This window comes from Saccopteryx leptura, chromosome 6, assembly GCF_036850995.1.
Source record: "Saccopteryx leptura isolate mSacLep1 chromosome 6, mSacLep1_pri_phased_curated, whole genome shotgun sequence".
In the NCBI taxonomy this organism is placed as follows: domain Eukaryota; kingdom Metazoa; phylum Chordata; class Mammalia; order Chiroptera; family Emballonuridae; genus Saccopteryx; species Saccopteryx leptura.
In genome coordinates this window covers 185,682,317-185,702,187 of record NC_089508.1, presented here as the reverse complement: position 1 = coordinate 185,702,187, position 19,871 = coordinate 185,682,317, and the positions used below count along the sequence as shown (strand labels likewise).

The window sequence follows — 19,871 nt, the reverse complement described above, 5'->3', positions numbered from 1 at the left end:
CCCTCCCGGTCCTCGTCCTGGGTTTGGGTGGGACACCTGCGCAGACCGCCTGGCCCAGATGCAAGCAGCACTTCTGGGCACCCGGTGGTTGCCAGTCTCCCAGGAGATGGCTCACACTGGGGCCAGACTGTCACAGGGGAAATCAGCAGTGGGACACCTTTTGTACTTTGCTAAGAATCTGTCCATATATATGTATATATTTTTAACATGAAAGACCGTCGCTTTAGGTTTTCCCCTCGGAAAAGATGGCGCTGCTGGGACAGGCACCAAGTGAAAGCTCCCCCGGAGGAACGAATGGGTTAATTAACCAATCAGGGAATTAGCTGCTTCCACGGCCCTGGCAGTCAGGATGGCCCCACGCTGGTTAATTTCACGTCAACTTGATCTCACCGGAGAGTCCGGAAGGCCCCAGTGTTCAAGGACCATCACGACGAGAAACAAGTTTCTGTAACGGAGAATCACACTGGGCGGAGATGCAGAAGCACTTGGTCTGAGGCTGGCTGACGGTGACAGCCGCATCCTCCCCACCTGTTCCCTGGGGTTCGGGGGTTCTCTCCCCCTCGGACGGTGGCCTGTCTGCTCTTGACGACAGTCCCTTCATCAGCACGTCAGATTGTTGTTGCACGGCAGGTTTTTACCGTGGGTGAAGATTCATTTTCCTCATTAACATCGCAAGAGCCGATTTCCTTCCCCCAACCAATTAAAGAGGAAAAACAGAAGGGCCCCAGGGTGACAGAGGAGAGAGAAAACGCTTCTGACTTGTGGCACACGGGCAGGTCCCTCGGCCCCATGCGGTCCCGGGAACAGAGTCCTCGTGAGCCTGAAGAGTCGCCGGAGGTCAGGACCACATTGAGAAAATAAACAAGTTGGAATAACTATTACAGACATCGCTCGCTGCCCAGACACCCAACAGTTCACCCGGGGTCAGGGCCTAGTGTTTGTTGGTGGATTTATTGGATGGGTTTGTTAGGTTGTGTTATGCAAAAATGGATGTCTGGACAGTCCACATTCAGGAGATAATAGCGACAACTTTCAATTATTAGCATTCAGCTTCCTTCCTGGCGTTCACCGGCAACGCGAACGCTGGGTTCACCCTGTAATTTCCCAGCTATTCTGCTCACGAAACACGCCAACGTCTAGTCGACTCCCTTTTTTTATAATATGAAAGACACTGATCTGACTTGATTACAGTTGATAGTGATTTCTGACCTGATCTATGGTTGCTTTATGCCCTAGTCTTACAGCCTGGGGTGGCCTTCTGAAGTTAAATTCCCTGTATTAATAAGGGGTAGGGGCGGGGGTGGGGGAGTAGTGGCAGGTTATAGAAAAAAACAACCCATATTAGGATCATGTTTAAAGAATAAAACTATTCCAACCACACAAGGAGCCTTCTGATTTATTCATTAGAGTAAACGCAGCCTATCCAAATAATGCTAATATATTGCAAAGATATTCATGAACGTTCCTTGATTTGGATTCCAAGTCTATTTCCCACCTATGCAAATTCTGTAAATTTTTGCCATACCCATGTTAAACTTGTTAGAAAGGGCTAATGCAGGAATCATTGCTTGGTAGAGTCCAACCTACCAAAAAGTTAACTCTAACGGTTAACATCGAAATGGTGTACCTAATATTTACATCTTTAGCCATATATATACTAAATTTCCAAATAATAGAAAATATAATTTCATTAACAAAAATTCCAGAAGCGCATTTGACCAAACATGGAGAGATCCCAGTGACTCCACCTGATTGTTTTTAGAAGTCTGTGTTTTTATCCTCCTTCCTTCCTGCATCTACCATCCGGCTTCCTTCAGCAAAATAGATGTGACCCTCCCCAAGTGCCGATGCGAATTATTCAGTTGACTATTTGCAATAACCCTAAGCAAATAGGGAGGCTGACCGCCTCCCACAACCTTCCAAAAATAGGCCACACAGACAACCCAAGCATCCCAACGCCAGCCACACGGCGCTCTGCCTTACCCCGGATCTCCCCAAACATTGTTTGCAGACTGGCTGTCATTTCATCCTTATTTATTTTCTATTTTCCAAAATAGAGCATTTGAGGCTCTGCTTGGAAAGGACCAAAGAGCCTTTCTTTCCTTTCTGTCAGTGTCCCCAAGGAAGATGACGGATTCTGGGCTTGTAAATTGTGACATTTACTTAAAGTGAATTGACAGGAGTGTCTGCTCAAAAGAAAAAGATGAAAACTGCCCGAGACAGCTCTGGAGCCAGAGGTGGAAAAGCGAAGGAAGCAATTATGTGCGTACGAACATCTCTCCATTCTGAATAGCAAATCTCACCAACCAAGGTACGTCTGGCCCCTTTCTTTTCTTTTTCCCTTTGAGCCAACTCCTGGGAACAAAACTATGCGGAAACAGCATCTATTGCCACAAATGCAATCAGAGAGCTCTCATTTCTCACAAGACAAGACTTGGGGTGATAAAGATCTTTATAAGTCACATAGTACAAACTTATTTAAGTCGCCAGAGATGGTTGTTTTGAACAAGGGACTTGCCCGGAACACCATTCGTTTCATTTTCGGAGCTTGACTTGACATAGAAATGTGCCTTTTCCTCTATGGCTCTCAAGGACTCATGTATCTTAGCGCACGGAGCTGTGAAACCTGAACCAGGCCCTTTAAGTAGCAGAAACACCTTTTCTCAACTCATCCCACCCAAAGGGCTAGCAGGATTGAAACCTCTCCTGTGCTCCCTGCTGGCTGCAGTCTCATCATCTCCTACTGAGACACGAGTGGTCATCGTCTCACCCCATTTCCAAAGGCCCGAGAGACGCTTCAGGTCAACTGTCGTTTTCTCTCCACTCCACATGGTGACACACACATGCCCCTCTCCCTTCCTCGTGGCCCCTCCAAGAACTTCAAGCCACAACTGAGGTCCTCCTCCTAGTGTGAATGCTGACCCACCCCTCTTTTCTCCTCTCTTTCCATCAAGAATTGTGCAACTCTCTAACCCAGGGTTGGTCTTTTTTTTTTTTTTTTTTTAATGGGAAGGGCCAGATAACAGAAGGCATTGTGGACCACGGGGTCTCTGTCCCAATTATTAAATGCCGAGACGCAACGTGGAAGCTGACGAGACATCGACAAGTGGGTGTGGCTAGCCACTAAGAACGCTGGTTTACGGACACTGCTATTTGAATCTTATATAACTGTCAAGTGGGAGAAGATATTAAAGAACTGTTTTTCAACTCTTAATAAATGTAAAAACTATTCTTAGTTCATAAGCCATAGAACAACAGGCAGCAGGCCAGATATGGCCCTACAGGCCCTGTAGTTTCCCCAAGTCTGCTCTGATCCATCTGGGATGCCCTCCTGTGAGCTCTTCCCCAGGCAGGGAGGGGTGGCAGGGAGGAGAGAGCCAGCCAGCTTCACTGTGGGGCACGAGGCCCTCGGCAGCTGTGGGGAGAGGAGAGCCAAGGGCGGTGAAGCTGGGTTGTGTGGATAGAGAGACAGTAGGGTTTTCTACCTAAGGGTCACTGGTAGGCAAGAGCTCTTTTGTGTGTAAGGGAGACTGAGACAGGGGGCAGTGGAGGTATAGGGGAGAAGAAAGTATTTAGATCACAGTGGACATGCAAAAAATACACCAAGAGAAACGTCCCTGACAGTGGAAGCTGTTAGCACGAGTCTTAAACTGTCTCGGTAGTGGACTGTGCATATCCCTTCCTTGGGAGTCTTCTGAGCTCTCCCCCGGACTCTGTAGGGAACTGAAGATGAAAGCGGCCACAGGGGGAGGAGGAGTGGAGCATCATCGAGAGATCGCAAAAACAATTCACTGCCGACGGGCTGTCCCGGCAGGGTCCCGAGCTAGGCTTGTGGCCTGGATCGGCACGCTGCCCCTTGGATGTCCAATTCGGTGGGGCTGGGGGAAGTCTCACGCAGAGCGTACCTCAGCTCTGCTTACGCACCCGAATGAACAGCATGGGAAACGGTCTGAACTCACGAGTCAGCCCTGGATCAGCTTCTAATCCCCACTTCTCACTCCAGGGGCAGGACCTATGACTAGGGTTTTGGGGTGAGAATGGAGGAGAGGGCCCCCAACTTGATGGGTTGAGCCAAAGTAACTTCAAAGGGGACAAGTCAGTAGTTTGACCGGAGACATGGCTGAGAATTTTCATGCAAGCACGTGAATTAGCCAGCTTGGCATGAAACGAATCCCAGACCTGACTTGTCCCAACAACTAATCTGAAAACCGGAGGTTAAATGGAGGTGATCTCAATTGTCTGAGGGATATGGCGAACCAAAGAGCACTGGCTTCTGTCGTCCCAATTAAAGGGCAAATTGGGTTCATTCAATCCAGTGATGCCCCACCCCATAGCATGATAATAACAAAAAATAAACAACCCCCCCCCACTCCGGAAGAAACTTGAGAACTATTACGTCTCAACAAAGAAAATGACCTTTAAAAACATTCTAAAAAAAATAAAAATAAATAAATAAAAACCTTCTCAGTCAAGAAGGTTACTTAGAGAGGGGACCGAGTGAGAATAAAATGGGGTCAGAGGAGGAGACAGTCAGTGATGCTGGTGGTAACGGGGCGGGGCAGGAGCCCAAGGAAGAAGCCCTGACTTGGGACAGGCAGGAAGGCGCTCAAACCTACCCCGGTGGCCCTGGGCTACCCAGGAAACCTGGGGGTCCCGCCTGAGGCCAACCTTGCCTAAAACAGACGAGTCCCGCTGTGGCCAGCAAGCCGTGACCCAGCCAGCAGGGACAACATCGGAAAGGGGCGGCCTGCAGAGCAGAGCCGTTCGGGAGCTGAGTCCTCTGGGCCCTGACCATTTCCCATGCGTGTGCATTTCTCCCTCCCCGAGGTCAGTAATTTGGATGGATTTTCTTCTTCGGTCCCTCTCCCTCCCCCGCAATCTGGACTTCTGGAAAGAAGGGAAAGCCTTTTCCAGTGGGGGACCTGGCTCTTCCCTTCACTGTCCCCCGTGGAGATTTGGAGAGGCAGCGAGGACGCTGGGGAGCGCTCGTGTCCCTGAAGGAACAGCCAGCCGCAGTGCACGACCGTCACTATCGATCTACGATTTATGAAAATAAAGCAATATGTGCCTGTTTCGGTGCCTGCCGTTTGCCTACCAATGGTGCAGTGTTCACCATTCCAGCCCTCTCGGCATTCACATTTGCCATCTTTACAGGTCCCGTGCTCAATGCAGCGGGGGTGGCACACGCGCTGGTCACAAGCTGCGCCTGTCCAGCCCTCTTCACAGCGGCAGGCTCCCCCGATGCAGACGCCGTGAGTGCCACAGTCTACTGAGCACACTTCTGGAAGAAAAACAATGATTACAGCTCAACACCGCGGCCGGCGAAGCTTGCCACCGGAGGCCAGACCACGCCCGTGGCCCAGGTCCCTAGAGCCGGCCCGGGGCCCAGCACCGGGGTCATCCTGGGAGCCCCTCTCCGCTGGTGGGGGGTGCTAATTCATGGCCGCGTGTTTCCTAGAGCAGCCGTTCTCTGGGCCACCGGCGTCACTGTCACCTGGAAACTTGTCAGAAATGCCAATTCTTGTGCCTCACTTGGACTTCCTGAATGAGCCACTCTGGGGGTGGGGCTCCGAAACGTGTGTTCACAAGTCCTGCAGGGGCTCCCGATGCTCACCAGAGGGTGAGAACTGCGGTTTTAGAGCCCGAGACCACTGCAGGCAGAGTCTGCAGGGTGGTCACCGTTTGGCCAAGAAACCTGGGAGGTGCCCCCCCTCCCCCAAGAAGAGCCCGGTGCATCCTGACTCCCTAGCCAGCTGGGAGGGATGTCTTCCCCCTGGAGAGCCTGAACTGACCAAAGGCCAGCTGGGGACCCCTTGGCTCTATCCCCTTGATGACCACAGACCCGCACCTTGGTGGCGATGGTGACTGCTGCTAACGGCTGCACTGACACAGCCTCTTTCTCAAAGGAGCTCAAAGTCTTTTGTGGCTGGGGAAGGGACAGACAGACAGATATGCACTCGCTGGCGTTCCAGACCTCTCACGCGAGGACAAGCACGTGCCAGACATTCATCCTTACTCGTCAGGCCCGGGGGCGGGGGAACCAGAGCGGGAGGGAGGGCCAGTGACTCACGCAGTCACGGGGCACGTCGTCAGCACAGCGGGGCCTGTCTCTGGGCTCCCCTCCCCGCGTTCTCTGCAGACTTTGGCCTAGACCACCAGCAGCAGATGTGAAGCCAGAGTCAAGCGGCTTCCAAAATAGCCCATTTTAACTATCTTTTTTTTTTTTTTTTTTTGCAATGAAATATTCATTTCTTTCCCACTGTAGGCAAAGCTTCACAGATATTCCCTTCCTGATTGCTGCAGCAATCTGACATCTGTCTCTCCACCTGGAGGAAGGGGCGGAATGAGGATCACTTGCTCGGATAGGCACTTGCCGGGGCGAGGGGAACCGTTCCCGGGGAGCTTGAACTGTTGAACCATAAACATTCCGTGTTAAGGTCACTCGGGAGGTAAGACACATTCTCTTAATTCTAGGAAAATAAAGTGTACAGCACAACTTCATTATCTGCTTGTCACTAGAGCACCGCAGAGCTTTATAACGGGCTCACGCAGCACCCCGGGGGGGGGGGCTCTCTTCTGTTTTATAGGATGTTCCATTCAGCTTGCCTGGGACCGAATTGTTCTGTTTTGTTTTCTGGGACCTTGAGGGAGCATCCATAAGGAAATCTGTAATGCAAATGGAGGTGTTCCTCCCAGGCCCCACATCCATTTGCAGTGATGGACCCAACGAGGCACAAGAACCTACGTGGTTTTTTTGTTTGTTTCTCAGGGATCACAGACTTCATGACAGAGGAGACGAGAGTTAAGAGACCAAAGTCCAATGGACCAAAGGCCCTATGTCCCCAGCTGAGTGTGAAGAGTAGATGCCCATGCATTTGGGCTCACGGAAGGACACAGGGCACGCGTGACAGGGAAGGTGAGGGGGACACATCTTGGCTTACCGACAGAGCAGTCGGGACCCATCCAGTTGGGATCGCAGCTGCAGAGGCCCGTGTCCGGGAGGTAAGTGCCATGCCCGCTGCACTGGTCTGGGCACTGGACCCTGGCCAGCTCACAGTTGAGACCACCCCAGCCAAGGCTGCAAAGGCATTCTCCATTGACACAGACCCCATGGCTGGAGCAGGTGGGATCCAAGCAGTCAACTGCAAAAAGATGAAGAGGAAAATAGCGTCACTCACGGGAGCTGGGCCATGAGACACCAGATCATAGCGGAACGGACCAATGGCCCCACAATTCCTGTCCCCTTGCAAGCAAATGGAGCAGCCGGATAATAGTGACGTGAACCCTAAAGGAATGTAAGACTTGTTATTTGTCAGAACACCAGATCTCAAACTTGAAGAGAATGTAAAAGAAAAGAAAAGAAAAAAAAAGGAATTTCTCAAGCAGAATTAGAAGGCATCAGATACAGAGGCATGCCGTTCAACCTTGAGAACCTTGCATCTATAAACATTAGTGCCTTAACTGAACCACATCAGAGCTTCCAAGCGTGGAACATGAACACTGGTGATCTCTGTGTGTGCGGGGTTGCTGAGCCCGATTACCCCTCATTATTGGAAGGAAAAGTAGAGGGGCTCATTCTAACCTCACTCATACTTGAGTTCAGAAGCTAACAGAGGACTGGAGGGAAAACCAGTAAACTTCATAAATGGTTGGCTTTCTTAACTGTTCCACTCAGGCAGAACCTAACAGAAGGTTTCATTCTCTGAGCGCATACCTACTGGAGGCGTTAGTAAACATGCAGGAGAGAGGATGTGAGGTTGGGTGTGGAACTAATCCAATGGGAACAACCTTCCTACAGAGAGTCATGGCTGGACTGCATGGGCGTACCTCATTGGCCATGGTAACCACCTTCCACCAGACAGTCACGTGGACTACTGAAGTCAGATTCTGGTCGCTGTTGTTCTTGCCAATTTCCTGGTCTGACTCTTTGACCATCTCAGTAATCAGAGTGGCTGTATACCCAGTGGTGTATCTCAAAGATTATTATTCTGAAGTCAACTCAAAGTGAGAATAGGAATGAGCCGCAAAGGCTGGTTTTGAGGGCAGGACGTTTCACAGGAGAGAAACTTTAGACATCCAGCCAGCCCGGGGTTGATTCACAGGGCTTTTTAGAAGAAGACCAGCTTCCTTAGGTATTCCTAGGAATTTGGAGAAGAAAGCTCTGTATACCACAAAGGTCTGAATGGAAAATGGGGGGTGGTCTTACAGGGGGCCCGATGTTAACCTTGTGAATCAGAAAAACAGTGTGGTCTCATCACATTATTTGACTAAGACATACATGGCCTCCATTTTAACATCTTGGAAATCAGGCCTGTTGGCTTAGATTAAAGCGTTCGTTTCTGCCATCACTTGGGGGCAGAGCCAGCTTGAGACCTCTTCCAATTTTTCTCTTGAAGTGTTTGGACCAGGCTGATCGTGTAATTCATTCCTGTATGTGCGTGCCATCTTGTGGTTCAAATTCTCAGGGAAGGTTTTCAAATCTCTCCTTGCCCAATGCCAAGATTGAAACATGCAAGATTTTGGTCCAGTAAAGAGTTCATCATGACACTGAGATAGTTATCCCTGGGGGGTGGAGTACCAGCTTTTTTAGGATAGTGTCTTTTTTCTTTCTTTCTTATGATATACACTATAATGGTATACTTTAGAAAGAATATATTGGCTCTAAATATGACATTATTTAGATTTTTATGCCACAAATGATTTCATTCTTGGGGACATCAGACTTGAGGAGTTTGGATTTATTAGGAATCACAATATTCCATGAACTTTCCAAAGAGCACCCCTCCCTAAAAACAAGTACAAGAATTTTCAGTGTTAAGAGATATTTCTCCAGGCCCTGGCCGGTTGGCTCAGTGGTAAAGCATCGGCCTGGCGTGTGGATATCCTGGATTTGATTCCTGGACGCCCACAGAACATTTCAATCAGGGCACACAGGAGAAGTGCCTATCTGCTTCTCTACCCCTCTCCCTCTCCCTCTCACTTCTCTCTCTCTCTCTCTGTCTCTTTTCCTCTCCTCCTGAAGCCATGGCTCAGTTAGAGCATTGGCCCCGACACTGAGGACGGCTCCATGGCCTCCGCCTCAGGTGCTAAAAAAATGGATGCAGTTGCAACAGAACAAGGGCCTGAAATGGGCAGAGCATCGCCCCCTAGTGGGCTTGCCGGGTGGATCCCAGTCGGGGTGCATGCAGGAGTCTGTCTCTGCTTCCCCTACTCTCACTACAAAAAAAAAAAAAAAAAGATGACATTATTCCATTTGGATATTCCCAGGAAGATATTATTTATGGAAATCAGTTCGAAACGACTTGATCCCTGGGGAAACAGAAGCTACCACTGATTAAAAAAAAAAAATCAGGAATACACGCTCAGAAAGGTAAATTTGAGTGATTTATTATTGTTTGGCCTTGTTACGATGATGTTTCTTGCTCTGATTATAATCACTTTCATGTTGAATTCACTGTCTGGGGGATTAGAACTCCTGATGCTAGGAGCCCTTTCTGATACCTTCAGACCTGCTCCATTCAGGATGGAGGAGCACACCTGTATGCAAGTGGAGGGACGAAGAGGCCAAGCACATGGAAGACATTTACGCAGAGGCTGTGCAATGCCTTTGGCGTCTCGTGCCCACAGTTAAGGGAACACAGCAGGTGTTCAATACACAAGTCCTGTAAGAATGAAGGACGGACATGGCTACGAGCATTTGTCGTTAATGGGACAAATTTCCAGGGTGAAGGACCGACAAGAAAAATGGTGTTAATGACTTCTTGCTTTGGGGAAGAACACTGTACAATTGGGGACCTGCAAACTATGAACTAATTCTTTCAGAATCAATCTTTTCCATAGTCTTCTAATAAAAGAGAATCCCTGAGTTCTACTTTTTATCCTGCCCCCATTCCTAACACAGCAAAATCGAAACATACACAAAAATATCTCATGTGCTACGTGTCTCCAGAATAACCCTTCGTTTATAATTACCCACTGAGAAGGTTCAGTGAGGTGCCAACAGCTAGGAGCTTACAAGAAAATACTAAAAAAAAAAAACCCTCAAAAACTATATCATAATCTTTTTTTTTTTTTTTAAAGAATGAACTCAAAAGTAACATACGAAAATAAACAAATACAATGGCATTTTCCTTCCTGATAAATGAGTTCAGTTTTCTTTCTCCTGACTTACAGTATGGAGGAAGGAAGAGAACCCACAGAGATTTATTAGTCAGGACCGGGAATGTCACCAAAAGAACCATTTATTATATCTAGAAATATGAGCTAACCCTTTGTCTGGTCAGGGATACCAGTAAATATGCCCTTTGTGCCATATAATTACAGCAGCTGATGGGGTAACTAAGTTCAGACTTTGAGAGGAGCGGTTTCATGCACGAATGTTCAATTTGGTTCCAATTTCCTAAGATGGTCTTGTGGCCACGTCCTTAGAGTCGTCAGCAGGCAGGAGGGACAGAGAGCATTTTACGAAGCTTTATAAATAGAACCAGTGTTATACTTAAAAGGGGGACAGTGGCCTTTACCAGCGAAGTGCCATGTGCCTTACAACACCTGCCCCCCTCCCCCCCCGCCCCATGGCAGCTGAAATCATTAGAACTCATTTAGTCCTGGGCCCTCCATAGGTTTGACAAAAAAAGGGTTACAAATGCAGTTTCCATCCCTAAGGATAAGAAAGGAGGTCAAGGAGTTTCATAAACAATATGTACTATAAACCCCCAGAGAACCATGAATTACGTTTATGAAGTTAAATGTCATTGAAAAATGACTCACCCATGAAACTGACAGGAAAACAGAGCGATTTAAGCTAATATGTCAATTCCTCTCTCATCGCCTCCCTGCGCCCCCCCCACCACCACTGAAGAAACCTCACAGATGCATTCTCTCATTTTCTTGTGCAACTTTTGTTAATAGTGAAACAATGTTTATGCAGCAAAAAAACAGAGGATGGCAACTATTGATTTTATAGCCACGGCCATTTCAGGTAAATTGTTTGAATGTTATGACTATGATGAATATCAGAAATAATAATAAAAAAGAAAGCTAAGTGGAAGAAAAAGTGCTGATCTAGACTTTCTGATTCCATTTCCTATTTTGAAAACAGCATACGAATCACCCGGCTCATTCTTTTTGGGGAGTGGAAATCAATGGAGATTTCCATCCTTTCATTGTGAGCCGCGTGGCTTCCTCGCCTTCTTGGACGGTTAATTCTATTCTGAACATATAAGGTATGAGTGGTTGGGAGAGTCAGGACGTTGAGAAAGCACTGGGATTTCTTTTTTTTTTTTTTTTTGTATTTTTCTTAAGTTGGAAACGGGGAGGCAGTCAGACAGACTCCCGCATGTGCCCGACCAGGATCCACCCGGCACGCCCACCAGGGGGCGATGCTCTGCCCATCTGGGGCATTGCTCTGTTGCAACCAGAGCCATTTTAGCACCTGAGGCAGAGGTCATAGAACCATCCTCAGCACCTGGGCAAACTTTGCTCCAATGGAGTCTTGGCTGCGGGAGGGGAAGAGAGAGACAGAGAGGAAGGAGAGGGGGAGGGGTGGAGAATCAGATGGGCGCTTCTCCTGTGTGCCCTGGCCGGGAATCAAACCCGGGACTCCTGAATGCCAGGCCGACGCTCTACCACTGAGCCAACCAGCCAGGGCCAGCACTGGGATTTCTACGCATCCAGATAGGCACACTCTTTACTGGAGGGAAACATTCTAAGATGGGCAATGTCCATTGCTCGCCCACTTTTCCTCTTGCCCGAAGGATGGATGCAGACGGGTCCTTTTAACCTTTCTTGCCATGGTAATTGGCCTCTCCCCTGTTTTCAGTGAGTGCAGCTTTGCCTCCTGCGATCCATTTATCTTTAAGAACTTTAACCTTTTAAGTAGGGTTATTAAATCAGTTCTTCCTCCATCCCAGTTCCCAATTTGGTCTCAGGATGCAGGCAGAGAGAGGGAGGCTACCTTTTATAATAGAGGAAACAGTATCGATGGAGTTGAACAAGTAACGATCGGGGGGGAGGGGATGGGGGTCAGAGTTCTGGGCCCCATTAAAGGCATTACTGCCGATATATTAGAAAATCTTAGAAGAATAATGCCACGGAAGCTCTCTGTCACCATAGGTCTAAAAATGGTGAAACGGGAGGTTTCACAAAGGGAGCAGCTGCATGGGTCTCTAAGGATGTCACCGTCACTGCTTTGTGGTGAGGGCTGTAATGATTAGTTATTTGGCATAGAACCCCGGAGATCCATAAATTAGTGGAATGGGACGATGGATTCACTCGCATCTGAGAACTTCATAGCACCTGAGGTCCCTCCTTGTCCCCTTGGCAGTGCAATAGGCTCTTTTCTGTGGGGACATCCTGGGTGGTCATCTCAAGCTGTTTCCCAGGCAGTGGGCTTCACTTGTTCCCCTCAGTCTGTTGGATGAGTTGACACTTCTTTTCCCACTGGGACCAAGGGGTGTGGGGAAAAGGCTGTTTGAGATGTGTCATGGGTGGGACGGGCTCAGAGAACATGTGCTCAGCTGGCAGACAACACTGAACCAATTCAAAGGCGAGGAGTGGGGAGGGGGAGCAAGAGGACCTAGGTTCCTCCCTTTCCAGCAACTGCGGTTGCTTCTTTCCGTGGGAGAAGCAATAGAGGGACACCTGGAGACCATATTCTGGAAGGCAGAAGGCAGCGTGGCTGAACTCCCTTGCTTTATAAGGACCACGGGTGCTCCCAACACCTTGGTACCAAATAACTCCTCAGAAAGAACTAAGCGGAGTGACTAGGACTAGTTAGCGCTGGCTTCTGAACACTCTCCCGATCTCCACGCCTGGTCCCTGGCCATGCTTTGTCACACTGGAGGCAGTTTATGACACCCCCTGATTTTCACCCACGTGTGCTGGTGTGCTGTAGGGAACCCTTCAGGGTCAGCAGCCCCCAGCCCCACACAGCACCCCACCCGTTTTCTCACTCTGTGATCTCAGGGAACCGACACGGTGTCTCCACGCGACACGGACACCTATGGCCTTTCAAGCCTGACCGCTTTCTAGTGGTATTCATTTTTGCAGAAATATTTACACAGATATATGTGGGGTCTTAGGTTACCAAGAACAGTAAAGCAAAACAAACAAACAAACAAACAAATTAGCTTTGGATAAAGGCAGAGGAAGCAATTTAAAGAGGAAAATAATAAAGGAGAAAGAGAAAAGGAGCTAATCAACATAAACACAAAACATTCCTTCCAGAACCATCTACAAGCCTTGTTTTCTACAACTTAAGTAGTCCAGCACAATAGGCTGCATACCTGAAACTACTACAAAATAAATAGTATCGAAAACAGAATGTCATTGAAAAATAAAATGTAAAATTCCTAACAATATAAAAACCCATCAAAGCCAAGGGGTTTGAAGTTTTCTGTACAAAACGCTGGCGTTTCCGTGGCAGAGCGCAGAGGCTGGGTTCAGGAGGCACCGCCCCCCCCCCCCCCCCCCGCCGCCGCCCCCCCCCCCCCCCCCGCCCCCCCCCCCCGCCGCCCGCCCCCCCCCCCGCCGCCCGCCCCTCCCCCCCGCCGCCCCGTGGAGCTCACCTTCCTCACAGTGCTCGCCTTTGTAGCCAGCCGAGCAGACGCAGTTGCCATCAATGCAGGAGCCGTGGCCCCCGCAGGAAGGGTCGATGCACTGATTCATGGGCACGTCGCACTCGGCGCCCTTCCAGCCGCTGTAGCACTGGCACGTCCCTTTCGAGTACTGGCCGTTCCCACTGCACAGGACAGGGCAGGCGGCTGCAAAAGCAGAGACAGAGTACGGGGTCACGGGGACCAGCGCCTGAAGGGCTGGGGCCGCCCCAGGGGACAGAGCCTGCCCGGCGTTTCAGCTCAGCCTGCAACCTTCCAGGCCAGGGGCTTTGGCCACAGAAGGGCGGAGCCATCTTCAAATAATCAATAACCACCATCGCCACCACCACAAAAATGCCACGGATGCCAGCAGTCACCACCAATTAGAGGCTTATGATGTGTGCCAGGCTGGGCACGGAACTGCTTTACGTGTTATTTAGTACTTAATCATCATGATCGCTCTGCGCGGTGAGGGCTAGAGGCTAGAAGCGTGTCCTTTTAGAGTCCACCGAGAGTGGGATGTGAGCGGTCAGGTCCAGGCTCCGGACTCTGCACTTCCAGGTCAGTGTGTGGAAGAACCTACATTTCCCACCTGGCTTTCATGTGGGCCTGAAAACGAGGACACGCCTCTGGGCTACGGCACCAGCCTTCCGAGACCTTCAGAAACGACCAACAGAGACGCTGCCCCGAAGGCCTGGTTTACCGGGGTTCCAAGAATGCAGCATGTGCGCATGTGCATACAGCCCAAATGGTCCCCCCGTCCCCCCGTCCCCCGCCATCCCATGAAGCAATTATACATCTTATCAGATCATTCTTCTAGTCAATGCCCCCCTCCTCCCGCTTTTTCACTCCCCACCCCATTGTCCTGCTTCTGTTTAGTTTTTTGTTTTGTTTTTTTTTTGTATTTTTCCGAAGCTAGAAACGGGGAGAGACAGACAGACTCCCGCATGCGCCCGACCGGGATCCACCCGGCACGCCCACCAGGGGGCGATGCTCTGCCCACCAGGGGGCGATGCTCTGCCCACCAGGGGGTGACGCTCTGCCCCTCCAGGGCGTTGCTCTGTTGCAACCAGAGCCACTCCAGCGCCTGGGGCAGTGGCCAAGGAGCCATCCCCAGCACCCCGGCCATCTTTGCTCCAGTGGAGCCTCGGCTGCAGGAGGGGAAGAGAGAGACAGAGAGGAAGGAGAGGGGGAGGGGTGGAGAAGCAGATGGGCGCTTCTCCTGTGTGCCCTGGCCAGGAATTGAACCCGGGACCTCTGCACGCCAGGCTGACGCTCCACCACTGAGCCAACCGGCCAGGGCCTTTTGTTTAGTTTTCATAGTAACTAACGTTCCTTCTGTGAGCGTCTAATTTCTTAACGATATCCTAAAACGACTCGAGGACAGGACCACTGTTGATTTCCTTCTGGTGCCGCGTTCATCCGTGTTGGCTTGATTAAGGAAGCGTTCTTCCTGTGTTTCGTTTATCAGGGATTCCCAAGTGGTCAGGCGATGGGCAAAGCACCCAACAGCCATTAATGACAGATGTGAACAGACCGATGTCCAGAATTGGGTCCCTTCCCTTTTTCTGGGGAAGTGCATGCTTTACCTTAATGGTAAACGGGTCTAAGACAAAAACATCTTCACAGATGACACATGACTGAGGGGACGGTCCTCCCCAAAACACTTTATCATAGGAGAGCTGTGAGAACTCTTGGGGGCACACACATCATTCCCAGTAGAATTCTTATCCCTAGGAATCTACCAGAGGAGAAGAATGACTTCAAGGTGAGACCATCAAAGCTACGTCTTAATTTCAGATGAACTTTGTCTAAATGTTGGGAGGATGTTCTCCATTTCCGGGGCTCTGAAGCAGACATCTGGACAGTTGCTACCCGCGCTGACTAAGAGAGGGTAGAAGAAAGAGCGCTGAACCCAGGGTGCCCAAGACTCAAATTAGGGACTGTGCAAATAGGAGCTAGTGTGAGGAATTATGGGCTTTCTTGAAGATTTGAGAGGGCTTTGAAGACAAGGTACACCTGTTCCATGTTCATTTAGTTCTTGGGAGACTCACGCTAAGCTCTAGCTCAGGGATGGCACACGTGTGCACCTGTCCTACAAGTCTCCCTTCCTGCACCTCTGCAAGGGTCATTGATTGATGATGACCCCTGTCCCTCTGGCCAAGAGAGGGGCTCAAAACCCTCAATGTCGTGCCCAGGCTGTCACTTGCTAGCAGGCAGACCTGGCATTCAAAAGCAAACTCACTTGCCATTTCTGATCCAGGTGACATATCTTCTGGGGGGAAGTCTAGGCTACTCATCATTTCTTACCTCATTTTTACTCTCACACAGCCAAGCAGGAAAGCCGTGAGAGGGCGGCTACACATACCCCGTGAGATGAAGTTCCCAGGGCCGTTTCCAACCAGAGGGTTATGTATCGGACAAGCTGTTGTGGTGTCATGGGTGGTGGAGAAAGTTACATCAAATTACTACCACTGGGCTCCCATTGCCCCTTCGCTCCTCCCAAGAGGTGGAGGGGACAAGAAGTAAGAAGCAAATAATTGTGGACTTTATTAACTGATGAAATACAGTTAGGATTATTTTCTTCATTTGTATATAAATAACTTTTCGTCTTCATATACGCCAAGTGGTAAAAAAAAAAAAAAAAAAGTCTACAGGGTATGAATGGGTTTTATTTAAAGTCCGGTGCCAGGGAAATCAAATTTAAAATGTGACCTATTTAAATTACTCAGGGGAATAAAAATGGAGACTAGTCAGGTCAGAGAGTTCTCCATATTCTAAATGCAGCCCTCCTTCAGAATATTTGCTACATGCTCACTCGGAATGTGGCAAAAAATGCAAAACACTGTGGTGTTCTTTGGAAAGTGGGGCACTCAATGGCTTGGCTAATGTCACATTAAAAAGCAGAAGGTTGGTTAAAGAGGAGTGAAGCTCTCTAGTAATCCATGTGCCATCAGGGCAAGGGTACAAATGCCAGCTGAGCGCCTTCCAGTGGTCACTCAGCTGAACTGCAGGAGAGATAGAGAGTACTTTCTCCTGGGTTAACTGATTCATTCTCAGACATAACTCAACCCAGAGCATTACAGTGTGTAGGGCTCAGCCTAGACCTTATTCGAGAGGCTGGATGTGAATTGTATTAATAACTCTCCTCATATTTTTACTATCATTAAATCCACACTCTTAAATATCAGGTTATAGGACAGAACATCAGGTTACAGGACAGAACAATTCAGACTTCCCACCTTGCCTGGTAATAATATGGAAGAGAAGTGGAAAGAACAAGGGTATGAACTCCAGAAAGAACTGGGTATGACACGTAGCCCATCACTTACTGCGGGATGTGGGCAAGATTACTGCACTTCTCTGAGACCTACTTTCTCCTTCAAAAAAAAATAATCCCCCAGAGCTGATGAAGTATTGAGATCACGTGTTCAAGGACTCGAAACAGGAACCAACAGCTAGCTGGTTTGCAATTCTCTCCTGAATTTCAGACTGCATCTCCAAACCGACTTCAAGGCTTACAAACACTAAAGATGTTGTAGTGCTCAAATGTGCCTGACCAGGCGGTGGTGCAGTGGATAGAGCGTTGGACTGGGATGTGGAGGACCCAGGTTCGAGACCCCGAGGTTGCCAGCTTGAGCGCGGGCTCATCTGGTTTGAGCAAGGCTCACTAGCTTGAGCCCAAAGGTCCCTGGCTTGACAAGGGGTCACTCGGTCGGCTGTACCCCTGCCCCCTGGTCAAGGCACATATGAGAAATCAAATGTGTGCACATACACATGTATATAAACACACACACACACCCCCCAATCACCACCACCACCACCGTGGAAGAGTGTCAGGTAACGCTAATGGAGAACTCTCATCTTTTCTTTGGGAATCATAGGAGAGTTGTGAGAACTCTTGGGGGCACACACATCATTCCCAGTAGAATTCTTATCCCTAGGAATCTACCAGAGGAGAAGAATGACTTCAAGGTGAGACCGTCAAAGCCACGTCAAAGGAGGCTTAATCGCAGAGGCAGAAGGGATTACTAGAGAGCTTCACTCCTTCTGCTTTTTAATGTGACATTAGCCAAGCCGTTGAGTGCCCCACTTTCCAGAGAACATCACAGTGTTCTGCATTTTTTTTTACCACATTCCGGGTGAGCATGTAGCAAACATACTGAAGGAGGGCTGCATTCAGAATATGGAGAACTCTCTGACCTGACTAGTCTCCATTTTTATTCCCCCGTCATCATTGCTTGGGCAATGGGAACCCAGTGGTGGTAATCTGACGTAACTTTCTCCGCCACCCATGACACCACCGCAGTCTTCTCTGGCTGTGGGCAGTAGGTGGTTCTGGAATCATGTGTAGCGTGTTTTAATCCCCCTCCCCCGCCATATCTTCTGCCTAAGGCTTGTGCATTCAAGCTACTATTTATAATTAATTAAAATGTTTGTACAAAATGACTATTCCTGTTTCACTAAATCTAGTAAATGGAAGCTCTAAGACTCCTGCAGAAGAAAAATAAATTACCATCGTCACTAACGACTGACAGGCTGTTAACTAACAGGCTGATGACAAAAAAAAAAAAAAAAAGTGACATAATTTAGATTCATCTAAATGGTGTAAAGCTCATTTTAATGATCAAGCTAGCGATCCCCCCCCCCCCCACCACCACCACCACCACTCTTCTACCAAAGTTCTCTGTAAGGGATGAGAAGAATAATCGGTGTTATTTACTTGGGTGGGAAGGGTCAGGACAAGGCACCCGCGCCTGAGGTTTTCAGGAAGACGAGTCTTCCCTACGTGGGGCTGGCAGTCGGCAGAATACCTGAAGGAGAAGTCAAGGAGGAGGAGGAGGCTTCATCGCAAAGGCAGAGGGAAATGCCTGCATCCTGACAAGTCATTTCTAGGCTGGGCTAGGCGAGCAGAGGAAATGTCAAACAGCCTCTCTTTGTGAAAAGATTTGAAATCGGATTGCAAACCCCTGTGGAAAAGAGGCTTGAGGATCTTTGAACCTCGTTGGTCCTCCAGGTGAACTGTCACAAAAGCTCTAACAGTCAGTCACCTTGCATCCCAGTGAGTGAACCAATGTTAATGGATAACCGGATAGGGGTTCGTAAGCTGGCTTAAGGGGTAGGAAAAAAAAATGATGGAGAAATGAAGGTGCCTCTATTCTCCTGAAGCAATTGAGGACGCCATGTTTGCATCACGGAGGTGACACAAAGTCCAGAGTCCTTGAAACCAAAGCTGGTGTCCCACTCTCTTTCCTGACTGCACCCGCTCAGTGCTGAGCAAAGCAGTGCGAGTAAAGCACGTGTGTTTCACTTCCAGCAGGTCCCTGCGACTGGCCACCCTCTTGGGAGACAATCAAGTTTGACCTCTACTGTGCACTGTATTCAAAATTAAATTCCATACACATTAAAGAGTTAAAGAGGGAGGAAAAAAGCCCCTATGAAACTATTAGAAAAAAATATTAAAGACAGATTTTATTTTTTAGGGGAAGGGGGGATATGTAAGGAAGACATAAATTCTAGAAAACAAGAAGAAAGAGAAGATTAGATCTGATCCCACGAAACTTAAGCTCTTCTATATGATGAGGAACACTCGACACAATATCAAGGAGCAGACAACACTGGGAAGAAATATTTTTTTTAACCCATTTTTCAGAATAAAGCTTGATATCTGAAATACACAAGGAGTGCTTCCTAATCAATAACAAGAGGCAGGCGGATGAAAGTCTGGGCAGAGAACATATAAATAAATATAAAAGCCAATAAAACTATGAAAAGACAGTTAAATAAGTATAGATAACAATAATAATGAGAGAGAATACTGTACTTGGCTTATCAGATTGGAAAATAAAACCATCTAACAGACGGAAAGCCCAACGCTGCCATGGCTGAGGGAAAAGCACTCTCTCAGGCCCAGCAGACGGGATCTGTCACCACCTGACAGCTAGCTCCCCGGTCCCCTGAGCGCCTCGGTTTTCCCAGCCTGTTAAACGGGCGGAGCGATACAGGACTTACCGCGCCGGAAGAGTGAAGATGAAGATATTAGAAAGCAGAACTAAGGAAGGAGGCTAAATCACACATGCCGAGACTGCCAGCCATTCTGATCACGACAGTCACCTCCGGACCGAACACGCCCCCAACCTCCCTGCCTAGAAAACCCTCAGACACTCCAGCGTCTCCACCGAAACTCTAGGCGGTCTTGGTGGGGGCGAGATCCAGCCGGACCCCCGTGAAGAGAGGAGGCCTGAGGGCGCGTTTCTGACGGACAAGGGCAGAGACTCC

At 48.9% G+C, this 19,871-nt stretch overlaps 1 protein-coding gene across 3 annotated transcripts in view; it reads right to left on the bottom strand.

The window, feature by feature from the left end:
* Positions 1–19,871, bottom strand: part of TENM2 (teneurin transmembrane protein 2) — a 1,124,432-nt gene that overhangs the window by 129,151 nt on the left and 975,410 nt on the right. For 2 of the 3 annotated variants that reach the window (XM_066344467.1, XM_066344468.1), the window contains exons 11-13: positions 13,566–13,760; positions 6,942–7,142; positions 5,096–5,281 (exon numbers count right to left, since the gene is read on the bottom strand). In XM_066344467.1, coding sequence (XP_066200564.1) covers positions 5,096–5,281; positions 6,942–7,142; positions 13,566–13,760 — 582 coding nt within the window. The remainder of the gene's footprint in view (positions 1–5,095; positions 5,282–6,941; positions 7,143–13,565; positions 13,761–19,871) is intronic. The other variant, XM_066344469.1, reaches the window with a different exon arrangement.